Source organism: Uloborus diversus, chromosome 7, assembly GCF_026930045.1.
Source record: "Uloborus diversus isolate 005 chromosome 7, Udiv.v.3.1, whole genome shotgun sequence".
Lineage (NCBI taxonomy): Eukaryota > Metazoa > Arthropoda > Arachnida > Araneae > Uloboridae > Uloborus > Uloborus diversus.
The window spans coordinates 103,686,214-103,705,108 of record NC_072737.1 but is presented as its reverse complement, the minus strand read 5'-3'; the positions used below and the strand labels follow the sequence as shown (position 1 = coordinate 103,705,108).

Below are 18,895 nucleotides of genomic sequence, written 5' to 3'. Positions count from 1 at the left end.
TCCTTGCTAATAAACTTTTCACAAATGCATTGAAGTATGCTTTTCTACCAGAATTTTTTTTGATGTTAAGTTTAAAATTTTGTCCTTGAAAGTCCTAATTTTTTAAAAACCTTTTGACTTCTTTATTTTCTTCTCCTAAACTGGTAGTTTTCCATTTATCGCTCCTGTCTTTTTTTTGTTATAAAATTGTGGTTAAGTTGAGTGCAATTTTTTCTCTATTTTATGAACAGAACAAGTATTTATTCTTGGTACAGTCGGAGCTCCATATATCAAAGTAGCAAATTTCCGGAAAAAAATTCGATATATAGAAATTTTGATATATAGAAGCGATCTTATTTTATTCTAAAAATCTCCTAAAACATTAAAATTAAAGCTAACTTTGTGTATGAAACCTAATTTCTAACTTATACCAGATTGGATTAAATTAAAGTTAATAATTTAAAAAAAAACTGAAATTACATTTTTGCACCTTTATACATCTTCATTCTTTGGCATTTCAACTTGATCCACAATATTAGGGGATTTTTGTTTTGAGACTGTAATCGAGAGAAAAGTAAAAAATCAATCTACTTAACTTGAATGATTTTAACTGCATGTAATACGACTAGGAATGATAATCAACAGACAAAAGGGATAACTTGAAACTGATTTGACAATGTTACTGGTTACAACTAAGATATTTGAAATAAACTTGAGGGAATTTAAGAACTCCGGAACGAAACAACGACCTTTCTACACACCCCTCAACCCCAGATTCCTTATGAGTTTCGTAACAACCTTTAGTGAACATAATTTTCTCCCCTAACGTTTATTTTTCATGAGAAAGTCTAAAGTGGAAAAAAAAATCTATTAATGTCTCGATAAAAAAATCGATATATAGAGATTTTTTCGATATATAGAAACGATTTTTCTATGTAATGAACATAGAAATTTTCTATAGGATTTCAATATATAGAAAATTTTGATATGTGGAAGTTCGATATATGGAGGTTTGACTATATTTTGTTTTTTTTTTCAGTGTGGTGGTGGACCTTTACCGAAAAATGGTGAAGAGTGGCATTCTATCAGAGAAGGCAATTTGCCCTACTTATCTGGTTATTCAAAAGAACTGAATGATCTTCTGAAGGTAAATAATTTTTTTCCTTCATATTTTGCTTTAGCAGAATGCAAACTTATGAATAATTAAATATTGTATAGCAAATGCATTTTTTGAACCGAGAATAGATTCCAGTTAAAGTTTTTATTTAAATTATGTGATTAAAAAAAAAGGTAAAATACTACCATTAACTATGTGTTGCAATTATTTCATTTGTTTTTCTTAGTCTAAATCATGTATAGAATTTTTTCTGTGCATTATATTTTTTTGCTTCTTTAAATTGCAAGTTTATTTTGCATCTAAAATTTTTTACACAAAATCTAAACATTCTGAGATAAGTGTTTTAGTGTAAGGTGAATAGTAAAAAGTTAATGGTTTTTAGGTCACTATTAATTTATTCGTTAAGCTGAAGAAAAACATGCAAGCTACTTGTTAAATGATGGAATAAGTGCAGATTTTTCAACTAGTTATGCATACCTTTTAGTGTTTATCTGTGGGAGTATGTAAATATGTAGAACTCCAATTAGCTCCAAAAATCGAATCCACTAACTTTCAAAATTGGGGAATGATAATAAAAAAAAGAAATCTAGAACGTTAAAATTGCTGCACCAACTTTTAGCGTAATGCAAATTGTTTCTTTTTGCTGGTACATTAGTTTGGGACTGCATCTTATTTTCATTATTCCTGCTTTTAAACCAAACCTAGTGGGACGGCAGCCCGTGCGGGCCAAGGCCTACTGTGCCCATCTCAGTTTTCCTAACCAGGGGCTCTGGGGTGCTAAGCAGATGTTGGTGCGAACCCCAAAGTTTGGTTTCCAAGACGCTTGCAACTCATTTTATCGTCTTACTGAAGCGATGAACGGTTTAGTCGACCATGACCAACCCGGATCTGTAGCGTGGAAGCGTGAAGCGCTACCATTGAGCCACTGGGCTTCATATACAGTCGGACCTCCATATATCGAAGTAGCAAATTGCCGGAAAAAAATTCGATATATAGAAATTTCGATATATGGAAACAATCTGTTTTTATCACAAAAATTTCCGAAAACATTAAAATTAGAGCTAATTTTCTTGTATGAAACCCAATTTCTAATTTATACGAGCATCGGATTAAACGAAAGTTAATAACTGAAAAATTAACAGAAATTACACTTTTTCTCCTTCATACATCTTCATTTTTCGGCAATTCAACTTGACCCGCAACCATTAGGGTATTTTCGTTTTAACAATGTAATCGAGAGAAAAGTAAAAAACCAATCTACTTAACCTGAATGATTTTTACTGAAGCTAAAAAGACTAAAAATGATTATCAACAAAAGGGATTACTTGAAACTGATTTTACAGTGTTACTGGTTACAACTAAGATTTGAAATGAACTGGACGGAATTAAAGAATTCCAGAATGGAACAACAACCTATCTTCACACCCCTCAACCCCAGATTCCTTGTGAATTTCATAGCAACCTTTAGTGAACATAATTTTCTCCCCTAACCTTCATTTTTCATGAGACAAACAGTCTAAAGTGGGAAAAAAATCTACGAACGTCTCGAGAAAAATTTCGATATATAGAGATTTTTTCGATATATAGAAACAAATTTTCTATGTAATAAACATGGAAATGTGCTGGGATTTCGATATATAGAAAATTTCGATATGTGGAAGTTCGATATATGGAGGTCCGACTGTACTTGCTTTTATCATCAGTAATATGTGTGTTTTTTGTATAAATTCCATTTTCACTTTATTGAGACAGAATATTCTGGATGGGAAGACCGAATGCTTGCTGAAATTTTTTCGATTATTGGAGGAATAGTACACACAATTGTTTTCTACCTTTGGGAAATTTAGAAGTCAAAATTACCTTTTTGTAAAAAAAAGTTTTGTTTAAAAATAGCAATTATTCAAAAAACACAATGGATATTTTTAGAGTATGAGGCATTGTATGTAAAACAATGATTAAATTTTGAAATACTTGTGAACATTTTATCAAATGAAAATCTGCAATTATGAATTTGAATAGAATTATGAAAAGTCACAAGACATCAAACGCAAACTTTCTTAATGAAAATTCACAAAAGGCTGAAAAAGTCACATCATGAAAATCTATTCCCTTCAAATTTAAGTAATTTCTTTTTTAACACAAAGTTACTGTTTGTAAAATCGTCAAAATATTTTTCAAAATAAAATTTAAAAAATATAACAATAATAAAAGTACAACTTTATTGTTACTGGGTCATTCATTTTAAATCAACAAATTTTCAAAAAAAGTTGTTGCATCACCATTTTTGATTTTGATAAAAATTTGCATGTGCATTCCTCTCATTTCCTAGACCCCAAAGACAATATATTTTTTATTAAAAAAAAATTTACCCTTTGATATATAGGCCATTTTTGTTGTTGGCAACAGCAAAAATAGGGCATTTTGATGCTTTGTCTTATGGACAACAACTTTTTTTCTATCAAAGCTTTTGAACTCAAACATAGCTCATTTGAAAGCTAAGAAAAAGATCGTTTCATATATGATATCAATAAATTTCAGATTAAAAAAAAAATACCAATTTTTTTAAAGTCAAAGTTTGCTATGAAAAACTATTTTTTTAACACTTTTGAAAATTAAAAAACCCGTGAAGGGTTTAGAAAAACCAGGCATATTTTTCATCATATATTTATATGCATGACTACTTATTGTATAAAAAAAATTGGCTTGTTACTCCGCCCCCTTTATAGGATATGCTCCCCCGAAGTTGCAAATTTTCAAAAAAATCCAGTTTTCAATGCTAAAAAATGCATGTTGGGGGGCCAGATAAAAAATTTTTTATTTGTGGTATTTCAAGTACTTTTTACCAGCTTTCTAACGAAATAAAAGTTGCTTTCTTATTCAAAGGTGTTAAGCAAATATAAGGGTTTGAATTTTCAAATAATTTCGCTGAAACAACGCATTTTTTTCCACTTTTTATTCTTAGTTTTTTATTGAAATGTAATTATATACCTTATTCTTTGCTTTAAATGGTTTAAAAAAAAAGACTTGAAGAGTTATGACGTATTGTATTTGAACTTTAAAAAGACAATTTAACATTTTTAACAGTTTGGAACATAAATCTTTCAATGATATTTTCTTCGGTATTTTGTCTCACGAAGAAGAGTTGATAAATGCTCACTCATCACAGGTGTGATATTGTGACCTCTTCCTTGTGCTGACCATAGTTCTGATGCAATCAAGATTTTTAAAATGTCATTCAACTGAACCCAAGTTTGGTCATTATCACTTGATTTTTTAAATGATGTTCCAGGCCCTTTCGGATGAAAAGTGGATCCTGTATTCTTCTACATTTACTTCCAACACTTCTCCTAGCCACCAGTCACTATCATACGCACAGCAAACATAATCTGATAATTTCTTTCGGATTCTTGCTTTTTGTTCAGCAGGTTCCTCTTTCATGTTCTGAAAAGTTGTAAAATTTGAAGGAACAGACGCGCGTCTGGCATGAATGATATGTCTGTTGATAGGGATGTAGCAGTGAAAAGACTGTTTGGGGTAGTGGCAGTGCTGCTTTATATCTTTTTTCAAGATCCTTTGCTACTATGTTAACATCATCACAGGAAACATAGAAAATTGTTAAACCATTAATATGTTTGGTGCAATAATCATGTACATCTAATGGATTTAAGATTTGATTATTAATTGGGCGCTGTTAAACTAGCCTTTCGAACTAGCCTCTTTACTGTTCCACTAATCCCATAGCATGGGTCTTTCTCATGGGACGTAGCAAAAAAATGCCACTCTGCTTTTATACCCAAGCCCTCTTCATGGTGGCTGAGGTTAATGAAGTTCTTTCTGTTTTCATATTGTGCAGCAGACCCATCTGAAAAGTAGGTTAATTTTGAAACTGAAGGGTGGTTTGCCTTAATTTTTTTAACAAGGATCTTTGCGATAGTGATGTGATCCAGGTAATCACTTACAAAGCAAAAACATTCAGTTTGAACATTTCCAGTTTTTTTGCCAGTATACAACAAAAGGATGAAGTGTGAATTAAACACCTGACCAGTGATAGGTCTGGACCTCGTCTTGGACAACACAAGAAAAATTTTCTGAGAAGTCTCCAAGTACCAAAACTTCTACCTTATCCAAGGGTGCCCATATGGTAGGTGGGGGAGGGGCAATTAGGGAATTACCCCCCCCCCCCTTAGAAATTAGAACTTCCTTGCTTTCAGTACTTTAGAACATTTCTTCTTTTGCCATTAACGAATAAGTTATTTTTAAAAATGATAAATTTTATTAACTGTAATTGGTACTGAAATCGGTTTCTACAGGGAAAATATCCTGCTAAACCATGAGGAGAATATCTGAGCCAGCCTCACCCCTTAAAATTTTGCCTATGGGCACCCATGCCCTTATCCAGAACGTCTTTTTTTGATTTTAAAAACTCTGCTTGCTTACTGGTAATGAAATGGCGGCTCTTCAGGTGTTCCAAATATTTCACAACATTTAACCAAAAATCCTTGCAAGGAAAGCGCACTTTTCAATAAAAAACTAAGAATAAAAAGTGAAAAAAAATTGCGTTGTTTCAGTGCCAATTATTTGAAAATTCAGACCCTTATATCTGCCAAACACCTTTGAATAACAAAACAACTTTTATTTTGTTAGAAAGCTGGTAAAAAGTACTTGAAATACCAAATAAAATTTTTTATATCTGGCCCCCCACATGCATTTTTTTAGCGTTGAAAACTGGATTTTTTTGAAAATTTGCAACTTTGGGGGAGCATATCTCATAAAGGGGGTGGAGTAACAAGCCAATTTTTTTTATACAATAAGTAGTCATACATATAAATATGTGATGAAAAGTAGGGCTGGTTATTCTAAACCCTTCATGGGTTTTTTAATTTTCAAAAGTGGTAAAAAAAATAATTTTTCATAGCAAACTTTGACCTTGAAAAAAATTGGTATTTTTTTAAATCTGAAATTTATTGATATCATATATGAAAAGATCTTTTTCTTAGCTTTCCAATGAGCTATGTTTGAGTTCAAAAGCTTTGATAGAAAAAAAGTTGTTGTCCATAAGACAAAGCATCAAAATGCCCTATTTTTGCTGTTGCCAACAAAAAAATGGCCTATATATCAAAGGATAATTTTTTTTTAAATAAAATATTTATTTTTTTGAGGTCTAGAAAATAAAAGGAATGCACATGCAAATTTTCATCAAGATCAAAAATGGTGATGCACACCCCATTTGTTGATTTAAAATGGAATGACCCTACTTCCAAATGTACCTCCAGTGCATATAGCATTCTCATACTCAGCTTTCTGAGCTTTGAACACCTTATTTTTGTGCTTCTAAAACTGGCAGATGTGTAGTTAGGCATATCATTTTCATTTGGAGTTAATCAGTTTCTATCTTTTATAATTATACTAGCTAGAGGTCAAGATTCACGGTCGCCACTCGCCACGTGGCGACCTAGTTTGAAAAAGTGGCCACCTAAAAAAACCTCCTCAGTCGCCATTTTTCCCCTTGTTGTTCCAAAGAAAAAAAATCTTAGTATGAACAGTGAGACTCAAAAGGGTGGAAGAAGATAAATAATTGCTTTGGAAGCATACGCCTGAGGATAAACACATCAAAGAAGATCTTTTTTTGACCAGAACGGCAATACTTTTCAGTTATGTGTGAAACATAGACGCCATATTTGGTCACTTACACGATAGAAGTAGGCAAATTACTAAAGTGCTTAAGTTTGCAAAAACAAAGCAGAATTTGATGTTTATTCAAATAACGCAAAATGTGCTGTAAACCATTTTATTTATTTATTTATATTATTATTCAAAACAGTTTTCTTGAGAAATGAGAAATTTTGTATTTAAAATTTCATCTTATCCTTACTGCATTGGAGGCTAATGTGCTAAAACCTATAACAGTTCAATTAAATTGATGTTCAATGAGGTTTTTTCCTTTTATAATTATTTTTATGCAACAAATTCAAAAACCTAAATCTTCATTTTTAGCGCAGTCGCCATATTTGGTCACTTCTAAGATGGAAGTAGACAAGATTCTTCAAGAGCCTAAGTTTTCAAAAATAGAATTGTATGTCTATTGCAATAGAATGCAAACTATTGAACGATCTGAAAATGTGTCGTATTCCCCCCCCCCCCCCTCTGATAATTATTTTCTTGAAAAGTGCATATCCAAAATATTTTATCCATTATTTTATATCCAAAATATTATTTTATCCATATTGCTTTAGACGCTAATGTGCTAAAAACTGACTCTTTCATCTAAATTAATGTTTTTTGAGGGTTTTTAATTATTAAAATTACTTTCATATCTTAAATTTTTCGCGTAGTCGCCATGTTTGGTCATTTGCAAGATTTAAGCAGACATGACTATTTAATCGCATAAGTATCCAAAAACAGAATTGAAAGCCTATCTCAGTGCAAACCACTGAAAATAACATAAAAAGGGCCAGAATTTTTTTTTTAATTAGTTATTTTCTGGAAAAGTGAAATTTTATCGGCAAAATTGTATTTTTTGTAAATTTCCTCAAAAATGCAGTTCTCTGCCGACTTTTCCTTGATTTAATTATCCATTTATTTTGAGAAAAAACCAAAATGCATGTTTATAACTTTTAAAATAACTCTGTAAAGTTCTATTTATTTGCTTTTTCGTGAAAGTTGTAAAAACTCCTCTCCCATTTTGTACTTCAACACTCGGTGACAGTAGTGGCCACCAAGTATTTTGGGTCTAGTGGCCACTGGCGACTTAGAAATTTTCTTAATCTTGACCTTTAATACTAGCTGCGTCGCCCGGCTTTGCACGGTCCACCTCGAAAATAAAAGTTATGTCAAGTGACGCGAGTTCAACACTCAGGCTTGAACCAAAAAAAAAAAAGTCAGTGAAATTTTGCGGCAGATTGCGGAACCCCCCCCCCCCCCAAAAAAAAGTAAACATTTTAAATCCCCTGATTACACGAAAAGCCTCAAAACAAAAACAAGAATTTTACCTGTTCATATTCGAGAAAAAAAAATGGCAACAGATCTTTTATCTTAATGATTTTCTTCACGCTATACATTTTAATAAAAGCGTTGTTGCCGAAAGTTGAGATGAAGCACTGAATAATAATTTGAATGGAGGAAAGCCTTCGAAAAATAGGGATTTTATTTTGAAATCTAAGAGTCATAATTAATAATTTTTAATTGATATCTCCGCTAATTATTATCGGAGGATTATGTTAAATAGCCAAACATGAAGATGGGAAGATGACGAATCCATCGATACCTGGTTCGATGGTCAGTTCACTGTCGTTCGGGAGAAGAAGCTTGGACATAGATAGATAGATAGATAGATACTCAGATTTTATATGTATAAGATAGCTGTATGGAAAAAGTCTCCAGCTTGTTTTAAAAAATATTTTCTGGTTTATTTTTTAAAAAAATTCAATTTCTTCTGGATTTTAGGCATAAGTCTTCCTGTTATAGTCTTCAAGACATTGGTCGGCACGAAAGTGACATTTTAGCATAATATAGAATCTTTTTAACTAGCAATAACAGTATCAGATTAGTATTTATTAAATATGCATTGAAACAAATTCTTTTATACAATTTTTTACATATGCAGATAAGATTTTCAATTAATTTTTTTATGTTCTTATTTCTAGCAAATGATTCATCCGGACCCAGATCAACGTCCTTCAAGTGCCTCCCTAGTGCATAATCAGACTTTAGTACCTTATGTTGGCAAAACCAAAGAGCAACTTAACCGGGAGCTTGCAGCTGAGAAGTTTAAAAATCAGCTCTTGTCCAGGTAAATACTCAACTTTTAAAAGCCAAAATTGTTTTTCTCTCAATTAATCATTTTCCCCTCAATTTTCGTTACTGCTACAAAAATTCCTGATTGATAAATCTCTCTGATTTCTCTGTTCTGTCCCCACTCTGATTGGGTTGAAACAGGAAAAAAAAAGAAAAAAAAAAAAAAAAAACTGCAACTACTTTGCAGCCCAAGTACCAACATTCCTAAATGTTGCAAAAGTGTTGCACTGTTCAAGCTATAACTTTATATGCATTCATCACAGAATAGCGAGAAGTTAGTATTCTTAAGCCTGCAAAACTAAGCAAAAGATACTTGCAGCAAGTATGGAACTCCCCCCCCCCTTTTTTTTCTTTGGTGCTAGTGTTGCTACTGAAACTTAACAGCATCTTCAGTGTGTTTGTTATTAGTTATTGGCGCTAATACAGCTTCAATTTTGTTCTCATGGTATTTTAGAAGACTAAATTGAGTACATTGGCAAATGGAAATATGCAGCATTTATCCTTGTTAGGGTTCGGAGCCAGTTTTCTAGAATTTTGAAGTGGCAAGCACAAACTGTTTGCCATCACAGCTTTAAACAATATTACATTAAACATATTCTTTTAGTCCCAAATTTTTGTTATTATAAAATTACGTTGACTTTTTTAAAAAGTTGCTAATCAGCATTAAAATTTATACGTAAAATTCATATTTGTAAGTGTGAATTTTTATTCATATTTACCTCTCATGTTAAACTCTTTTAACAATGAGTGTTGTTTAATCCAGGGGTTCCCTAACTTTTTCCCATTTGAATTTTCTCATGTTTCTATAGACTCTCTTTTACACATACGAGGTTTGCCTGCGGTGACTAATCACGGTGTCGTGGAGGTGCCTCCAGGTGTCACTGCCGCTGTAGCCAATCTCCTCAATGGTCAGTTCGAGTCAGAGCAATCTGTGTGTTAGTAAGAGTGTGCGGCTGCTAGTTGAAAGTTACCCGTTTTCACCTGTTGTCGGCATGGAGCTCTCTCTGATTGAGGAACAGCGCATCAAATTTCTTGCAAAGCTAGGCAAGAATGGCCGTGAGATTTTTGAGTGTTTGAAACAAGTTTACAAAGACAAATTCTCTGAAGGAACCAACCCTGAACAAGTGGTTAAAAAGGTTCCAGGAAGGCCGAGAAGACGTGAAAGGAGACCCTTGCCCAGGACGCCTCTCGACATCAAGTTCTGATTACAATGTTGAACAAATTCGGGCTTGTGTTCTTAAAAGCCGTAGATTGACAGTTAGAATGATAGTTGACGAACTGTCAATCTCCAAAACAATCGTTCTCAAAAGTCTGACACAAAAACGTTGCACGTGATCCAGAAGTTTTTGTATGGGAGGTCAAGTTTCAGTGCCCCCCCCCCCCCTCCTCCAAATTTTTCAATGGCTCAACCTGCACTACGGATTATAATTCCTCAAATTTACATCAAAAGTCATTTTTCTTTGGACAAACAAGCTGGACATGTTACAATACATAAAATGCACCGCCAGCTCAGTTATTCCAACTGAGGATTGCTGTTTCATGCTTTTTAGCACTCATCAGCCCAAAATAGGAAATAACTGAGCTGGAGGCGGAAAATAACTGAGCTGACGGTGTATTTTATTTATTTCTACTTTAGCCCTGGCTTAGGGTGTTATCTTACTGCAAAATGTTACAATAAGTTTTGAAAATATTGTTCTTTTGAAAATGAACAAAGAACTCAAAATAACAATAGTCATGAAAACCAAACCAGTCAATCCTTTCAGTGATTCAATGACGCGCTGAGAAGAAATGCCTTGCAGAACCAAGCAAATAAAAAAGGTTTACATTGATTCTATGTACTATTTTTTCGGATTTAAAAATTGAAGTTTAATAATAATCACAATAAAATTCATGCTATTGGGGAGTCAGCTGATCCTTTGATCCTCCCCTGAATCCGCCCTTGTCGCATGAGTTTTTGGCCCGATGGTCAATCACTGTGACAGACCACTCGCCTTATTCACCCAATTTAGCCTCTTGTGACTTCTGCCTGTTCCCAAAATCCAAAGTGGTGCTTCGGGGACGGCACTTGGGAGTTGGGGAAGTTATCAAATCAAAAACAACACAGCAACTGAACAGCATCGCGACTCGAGACTTTTAGAACTTATCAACAGTGGAAACAGCGTTGGCAGAAGTGCATCTTGTCTCAGGGAAAAAGTACTTTGGATGAGACCATATCATAAGTAGTATTAGTATAATAAATTTATTATTCAACTTTTATACGTATTTTACCCACAGATCTCGTATGTATTGATGACATTGACACTTCGTGACACCTCTGGTCTCTTCCTGCGGCACCCCATTTTGCTGTGGCAGTTATCATCTGTTTTAGAGTACACTTCCATAAAGTTTTATGTTGAGCTGTACAAACTTTATCCATTGTTTTTATTTGTCCACAGTTTATAAAAAAATATGACAGAAGAAAGTGGACAAAATGAAAACCTATTGATTTTATGTATATTTTATGCTTAAAGCAGTTGGAACTATAATGTAATAGAATTTACATTATAATAACAACTAACCTTTTTTTTCTATTTTGCTAAAAATATAATAAAAAACATAGTATTAGTATATAGAAATGTACATGTGATATTATGATACAAGAATAGTTCTTTAATGAGAAGAATTAATATATTTATTTACCAATCTTAAGTTTTGCGGTTTTAATTTATAATTTTTAATTTACTGTAGAAAGGGATAAAAAAAATATTTTGTGAAGAAAAAAAAATTGTATTCCAAGTTTGGCAGGGAACCTAGGAAAAATCTGAATAACTCTTACTTAGTGAGTTTTCTCTTTTGCGTCTTCTCCCCAGCAAAAAAGTAAATACTATTAAAAATTATCATTAGTTTATGTTAAAAAATAAATTTTTTAATTTGTATATACTTATTTTTGTCTTATATTTCAGGCAACTAGAAAAAGCATCTCTTTCCTTGAAAAAGGGAATTTCAACTGAGAGTCGCTTGGGAAGAATAGTTGGAAGAAAGACCAATAACCACAGTTGTTTAAAATTTAACAGGAGCAGCAGTGTAACATTTTGATTTTTTAGGAAATATTGAAATATATTGTAAATATGTTAATATTTTATTTTATCGAATTTATGTTCCCAGGTTTTAAATGTGTGCCTTATAGAGAAAAACATAAAAGCCTTGTACACAAAAATGATAAAACAATCCCTGTAGAAATTATATATACAGTGTGTTAATGCAAAATGTTTTGCCAGACAATGTGTATTTTATTCTTTATATGCACTTAATAAAGGACTAGTGAAGATATTGACTTTTAAGAAATGTTTTATTTTATTGAATTCAAAATAAGAATATCAGATTTAAATTGAATCTGTTGATAAGTTGGGTGTTTCTTTTATTTTATAAGTACAAGCAAATTTGACAGTTGTTCATTAACAATAATAGTTAAAGTTTTTGAAGTACATTTTTTTTCTTTTCTTTCACTTTGAATAAAAATATTTCACCTGTCTACATGTGCCATGTTTAATGTTCCTATGTTGTACTGAGTTTGATTTTGGTACAGTAATTTTTTTTTGCTAGCCTAATTAAAAAATCTAATGCCGATCTAGTGCTCCAAAATTGTCCTAGTTCGAGTCTGTTACAGTTGAATCTGTGCCAAAATCACATGTAAAATTGACAACAAATTTGATTTACTACTTTTTTTCCCTGATTGTTTTACCAATAAAATATTTTTTTGTTGTCTTATATATCATCCGTAACATGATTGCCGGTAAAATTTTAGTTATTGTCTAAAAGTCTTAAACATTATTACTATTAAATTTTTACATTCCAAAGCAAGTCATTTAATATTTATTAATTGCTTTTAAGAGTTTTTTTTTTGTGCTCTACATTATCTATGTTTTCATTTTGAAATATATATGATGGGATATTTTTCTATTATATCCTGAATTATAAATCTGCGTTTTTATCAATCTAACCAATTTTATTGCTTTAATATTGTCATATAGTTGCTTTTACATTTTATGGTGTGAACCTTTGTTTTAATGTACAGTTTAGCTATTTATATAACATTTATTGAAAACAAAAATGAGAAATAGATCTGAGTGAATGTTGGGTTGGTATTCATGCTGAAATGATTAAAAATATTTGATTAATTTTAAAATTGCAAATACTGTCAGCCCTCCTTAATCAGGTAATGGAGAAACCAGTACCCCGCTTACACGAATAATGTGTTCCGGAACCAAAAATGTCCCTATTGGCACAATATTAAAGATCCCAGTTTAATCAAATAATTTCCCTGGATAAACTAATAATACTGGTCAGCTTTTGCAAATATTTCTGTTGAGAAAGTTTTTAATGTACTAAAAATAAATTAAGTAAGAACAATTATTCAAGTAAAAATATAATATTTTTTGCCAACGACGGGCGAGAAAAACAGCATTCATATTCCATTAAAACATTTCCACTGCTCTAATTTCTTTTGTGGTTGCCATTGAAAAAAAAAAAAAAAACACAGTGCTGACGATTATTAAATTAAATAGCGCAAAGAAATATAAAAATTGCAGATGGTAAAAAATTGATAAATATTAAATGTAAAACATGACAAAGAGAGAGAAAAAGTAAGTTCAGCGAGCAATCCACTATTATGGACTTTTTCAAAAGATAATATAATGAAAAATGGTACAAAAACTAAGATTTTATAAGTTAACTTTTTTATAATTTTCATTGTACTTATAACATATATGCTTAATAAATATACTATTTTGTTGTTTATTTTACCAATAACATAAATTATTTCCTTCACTTAGCTATTGAAATATTATTACTCATTTTAAGAAAAATGTTTTTGATTTTGAAACCAAAAGAACATTTTCCCACTTAATCATATATTTCTTGGAACAGACGGTATTTATTTAAACAGGGCCAACAGTATATGGATTTTGAAAAATAATCGTAAAACTTAATGAATTTAAATAAATTCCAAATTCTTTCTTAGCTATTTAATACTACATTTTTATGTGATGTAAATTGTTTACACTCATATCACTTCTTTATTTTTTAAAATTTTAATGAGAATGAAATGAAATATGTTTAATTAGACGGAAGTAGATGTTTTCAAGCCCTTTTTTAATAATTTAAAAGGCTACTTTTGCATTTTACCTAGTCTATTAAAATGTGTGTTCATGATTTTTTGTTACCTTTTTTCTCTCTTTTGGATTTGTTGAAATCACAAATCATTTACTATAATTATATCTCCCTCAGCATTTCTGAGAATATTTTAAAATTCTTCAATAAAATTTGAAGGAAAGATCTTAGAACTCTAAAATGTTTTAATGCTTCACAATTGTTTTATTTTTAATTTAATTAATTGCTATCTTTTGGTGCAAGTTGTGTACCAAAAGTATTCCTTTAAAGTAGTTGTTTCATTTAAGAAGCTTAATTACGGAAAAATGAGATGCCTTAATTAATCATTTTGCTAATAAGTTTACATTATAAATAATTTGATTGTGCGAAATGATACTTCCATTTGAAATATTAGAGGTTAAAAAAGGTTGTATAATGCCTAAAACAAATACGGCTTGACTTGTACAGAAATGAAAATTGTCTTTCAAAACTCTTCAATTTGTTGAGGAAAAAAACTATTTTAATATTTTCTATAAATTCATAATTATATGTCTATAATGTTTATACATTGAATTGTTAAATATTTGTGATATGAATGTTTCATGCTAAGATATATACGTTTTGTATGTTGAAAAAATTTTTTTTTTAAATTCTTCCTGCAATGTTTTGAAAACATCTGGAATCCATATTTTTTACTTGATTTCAAAATTGTGCTCAGGTACTTTGGATGTCAATTCAATATTACCTCTTATTGGTAGTGTTGGAATGAATCATTGCTTGTCAATGGCTCATTTTTATCCCACTATTACTATTCATGTCACATGCTTGTGTGAAACACTATTCCCAAATGGCATTTATACAGATTTATGTAAGGAAAAAAAAGAAAGAAAATAATTGTTACAATAAAACTTATTATTTGAAATTTTATTTTTGTTTCCTTTTGGCACTTCTACATTTTTTTTAAATATCATTTGAAACATGTACATACATATACAACTTTCAAAATGATAAAACAGACAGGATTCAAATTCTAACTTCTTTTGTTAAATACTCATCAATGATCTGTAATCATTTTCAATTGTTAAGTCTAAAGCATATGAAAACATATAACCACAGGACTCTTTTGTACCACTTACTGGAAGCCCTCCCCCTTTTTTTTTGCAAGAAATCTGATGCTTTTATACAGAATTATTTTCTTAAAGCAGTTGCATAAAGCTAAATTTTTGCGTTATTCTAATGCTGACAAAGAAACTTCACACACACACACACACACAAAAAAAAAAAAAAAAAAAAACACACACACACACACAATTTAACAATTTAGAACTTGGTCGATTTTATTTTTCAAACTATTTAGACTATATATATTTTCAGCTGTTATGTAATAGCTGAAAAGAAAAAAAAGGCTCACTACCGAACAGGAACATAAAAGAAGAAAATGAATATTTTCATTCCGACCAGTAAATTAACAATTTTTGAAAATAATTTTGTTTTAAGTCTTATTTTAAAGGAAGTCAGAGCGTGCGTTTTCTCTAAACCTAGCTTCAAATTTTCCCCTGTTGTAGGGCTCCTCTAGTTTTGTAAAAATCTTGAAATTTATATTTATTTATTATCAGTCTTACATAGACCCCCCCCCCCCCCCCCCTAATTTTGGGTTAGTGGCCGGTAGACACTTTTCATTTAATAGCATCGTTTTTATTAATAGTAATCACTTTGTCCAAGGCTTTTCTCTTTTCAATGAAAAGATTGAAGCAACCTTAATGTTCCTTGTTACAGTAAAAATTACAGATCAAAACTTGAAATACAAAACTGCCCATTAATAGTAAAATGCCAACACCTGCTATTAAGGATTAAAGCTGTGTCATCAAAAAAAATTTCTGCTCTTGGTCCCTGGTTAAAAATGTTAAATTGAGTATCAGTACCTGAAATTTGGAAACAATATCAAATTATGCCTGGAATTAGACTTATCTCAAGCATGAAGAACAAAGCTGGATCATTAAAAAAACATTCAGCTGGTTAATTGCAAAGTGACCGATTATCAATTACTGAGGATTAATCAGTGCATTACAAATTTTAACCTTTAAAAGTTGAGATTAAGGTCTCTTTCTTTTTTCCCCAAGGACAAACTGAAAACCAGTTGGGATCTCTGAAATTAATTTTTTAAAAAATCAGAAATATTAGGACAAAAAGCTAAAAATCAGGACAAAATAGTCTTTCTCCCAGGAATATCAGGACAACTACAAAGTCTGGTAACAATACATGAAATCTGGAAACATATCAACTTATACCAAGAGTCAAATTTATCTCAAGCCTTGAAGTTTGCATAGGTTTGAAATTTGTTACCAATAACGTGATGGTTAATCGGTTTCTCCCCTGCAATCCGTATTACGTGTGCCTGCTGGTGCTGGCTTGGATCCAATTCAGCAGCACAGAGAAAATGTTAAGATGAATACTTGGCAGAAGGAACGTCTCTCCACCTCTGGCAAGTTGAGCTTCGCTGCCCGACTGATTAAACAATTCCATTTGCTGAAATAGTGTTGAGGAAAAACGGCTAAAGAACTTGCAGATTCAGTTTGCAGTGTTATTGCCCATTTGACGAACAATATAATTCAGATAAGAAGTAGCAAGCGGTACAGGATTTTCTCGCCAATAAAAGGGTTGCAATAGTAGCCCAACTCTGCACCTAACAATTCCTCCTCTTGCTGATTGCTTTCCCTTAAAAGAAATGGACTTGCTCAAGGCCATAACTCAGCTTCTCAGAGGTGGACAGCATTTGTTCATCTTTGAGAAAGTTCACATTGTATATTTTGGATGTAATGAGAAGAAGTAGCAGGATATATAATTGGGAAAAGAAACCAGCTTAAAACAGACATGAGTTTAAGTTATTGTGATTTTGACCGAAATGGCAATTAAATTTCACAGTTGTGTGCTTATCATGGTATTTAGGGATACGCTTATTTTTGGGTTACATGTTTTACTTATTTGAATAAGTCCACTTGCTTTAAAGAGTGCTTTGTGCATCTTAAATTCTGAACATTTATTAACTCTAATATTATTTTAAAGCTTTAAAACTATTAAGTATTTAGCCTAAGTTTTAAACATATTTTAAGCTAAAAACACTTAGAATTGGCATATGTACTAACGTCATAACATCAAGCAGGATAATAATTTTTTGTCTACAGAAATTTTTAAATTCTTCTATTCATACAATTTGTTTTAGACCATTTCGCTTGAGCTCTTTTTTTTTTTTTTTTTTCTTCAATTTCAAAATGATTGTTTTGTTGGAAAAAAGAAAAAAAAATGTTGGTTGCATGTTACTATTGCAGTATAACAACTTTGATAAAAATAGCTGCATATTGCGTTGACAATGCTAAATGATTTTTTGTTTTACTTCTAAAGACTGATGTTGAAATTTTACTGAGCATGAGAAATATACAGGGTGTCCGAGAAGTCTTTGACACATTTCAAAAATTCAGTAAAAAAAATAAACGAGATAGAAAGTAAAATTAAATCACACTTATTACCTTTTGTTTTTTTAAATGCAAAAATGGCCGCAAAATTGCAATGCAAAATTAGGTGCGGGAATTTTTAAATTGAAAATTCCCAAACAGGTGGATTAGACGAGATGGCCCCATACTGTGACCCCCACTTTCTTTCTTTGGGGAATCGTCAAAGACACTGTGTATTCCACCAAAACGCACAACATTTCAGATCTTAAACATCACATTACAGCTGCAATCTCACAAGTGACAGAATCAATGCTACAAGGAACTACGTCAGAAATTGATTATAGGATGGATATTCTTCGTCCGACGAAAGGGACCTACATCGAGGTGTATTGATACGCTTAAAAAAACTTTACTGTATGAAGTAATAAATGTAAGTTAATTTTACTTTCTATCCCGTTTATTTTTTTTAACCCAATTTTTGAAATGTGTCGGAGACTCCTCGGACACCCTGTATGTTAATATTTTTATTGTTAAATAGATTTTATGTATTGCGTTTTTCTATCAATGCCCCATTTCTGCAATGAAGGGGGGGGGGGGGACCGCTATGGAATTGGTTGCTGGAAGACAGCGGTTTGCATAATTTGTACTGTATTTTCAGAGTAAATCTGAAAAAGTAGACAAACTTTAAGATGATTCAGAATTACATAGCATTGCAGGGTCCGAAATGTTTTCATCATGTAGTAGAGACATTATCTGCCGGAGTTTGGTAGAACATGTTTCTATGATGTCGAATATTATTATTACGATCATCAAACAATTTATCAGAAGGTTGTATTGTATAAACATTAACATTAATTATAACATTTTATACATTTATTATAACATTAAGAAATCACTAGCTATGCCAGCGCCTTTTTGCCACAATATCTTATTTGTATTTTTGTTAAATGAAATTATTCATGGAATTAGGATTTAAAAGTTGAAGTTATTTTTTTCTTTGCTTCACGTAACTCTTAAATGTCGGTAAGGCTTCGCTATATTGTTTAAGACGAAGGAAGATTTTTCTGTGTGCTACAGAACACACGTTTTCTCTTTTGGTACTAAATGCATAAAAGCAGCTGGTTTTAATACACTCAGTGTTTCTGTTAAACATTACAAATGTTAATTAATAGAGCTCTTCATTGCAAAAAAATTAAAGTGACTTTTCAACATTGCAGACTTTTTCTGCATTGATAAAAGGGTTTCTAGTAACCTCAAAACGCATATGGAACATTTTTTCAACTTTTGCATCAAAAACTTTGATTTTTATCATCTAAAAGGAATTATTTCATTGCACGTAGAAATGCAATGTTATGTAGATGTTCCATTGCCCCCAATAAATGTTTTGCTCAATTGAACTCCCGTAGAACACCTTCTATTGTCTGTTTTT

At 31.5% G+C, this 18,895-nt stretch overlaps 1 protein-coding gene across 1 annotated transcript in view; it reads left to right on the top strand.

Moving 5' to 3' along the window:
- LOC129226356 (wee1-like protein kinase) overlaps positions 1-15,275 on the top strand; it is a 57,189-nt gene extending 41,914 nt beyond the window's left edge. The window contains exons 8-10 of the mRNA XM_054860959.1: positions 1,019-1,126; positions 8,740-8,885; positions 11,833-15,275. Of these exons, the coding sequence (XP_054716934.1) occupies positions 1,019-1,126; positions 8,740-8,885; positions 11,833-11,965 (387 nt within the window). The 3' untranslated portion in view covers positions 11,966-15,275. The remainder of the gene's footprint in view (positions 1-1,018; positions 1,127-8,739; positions 8,886-11,832) is intronic.
- Positions 15,276-18,895: the final 3,620 nt, after the last annotated feature.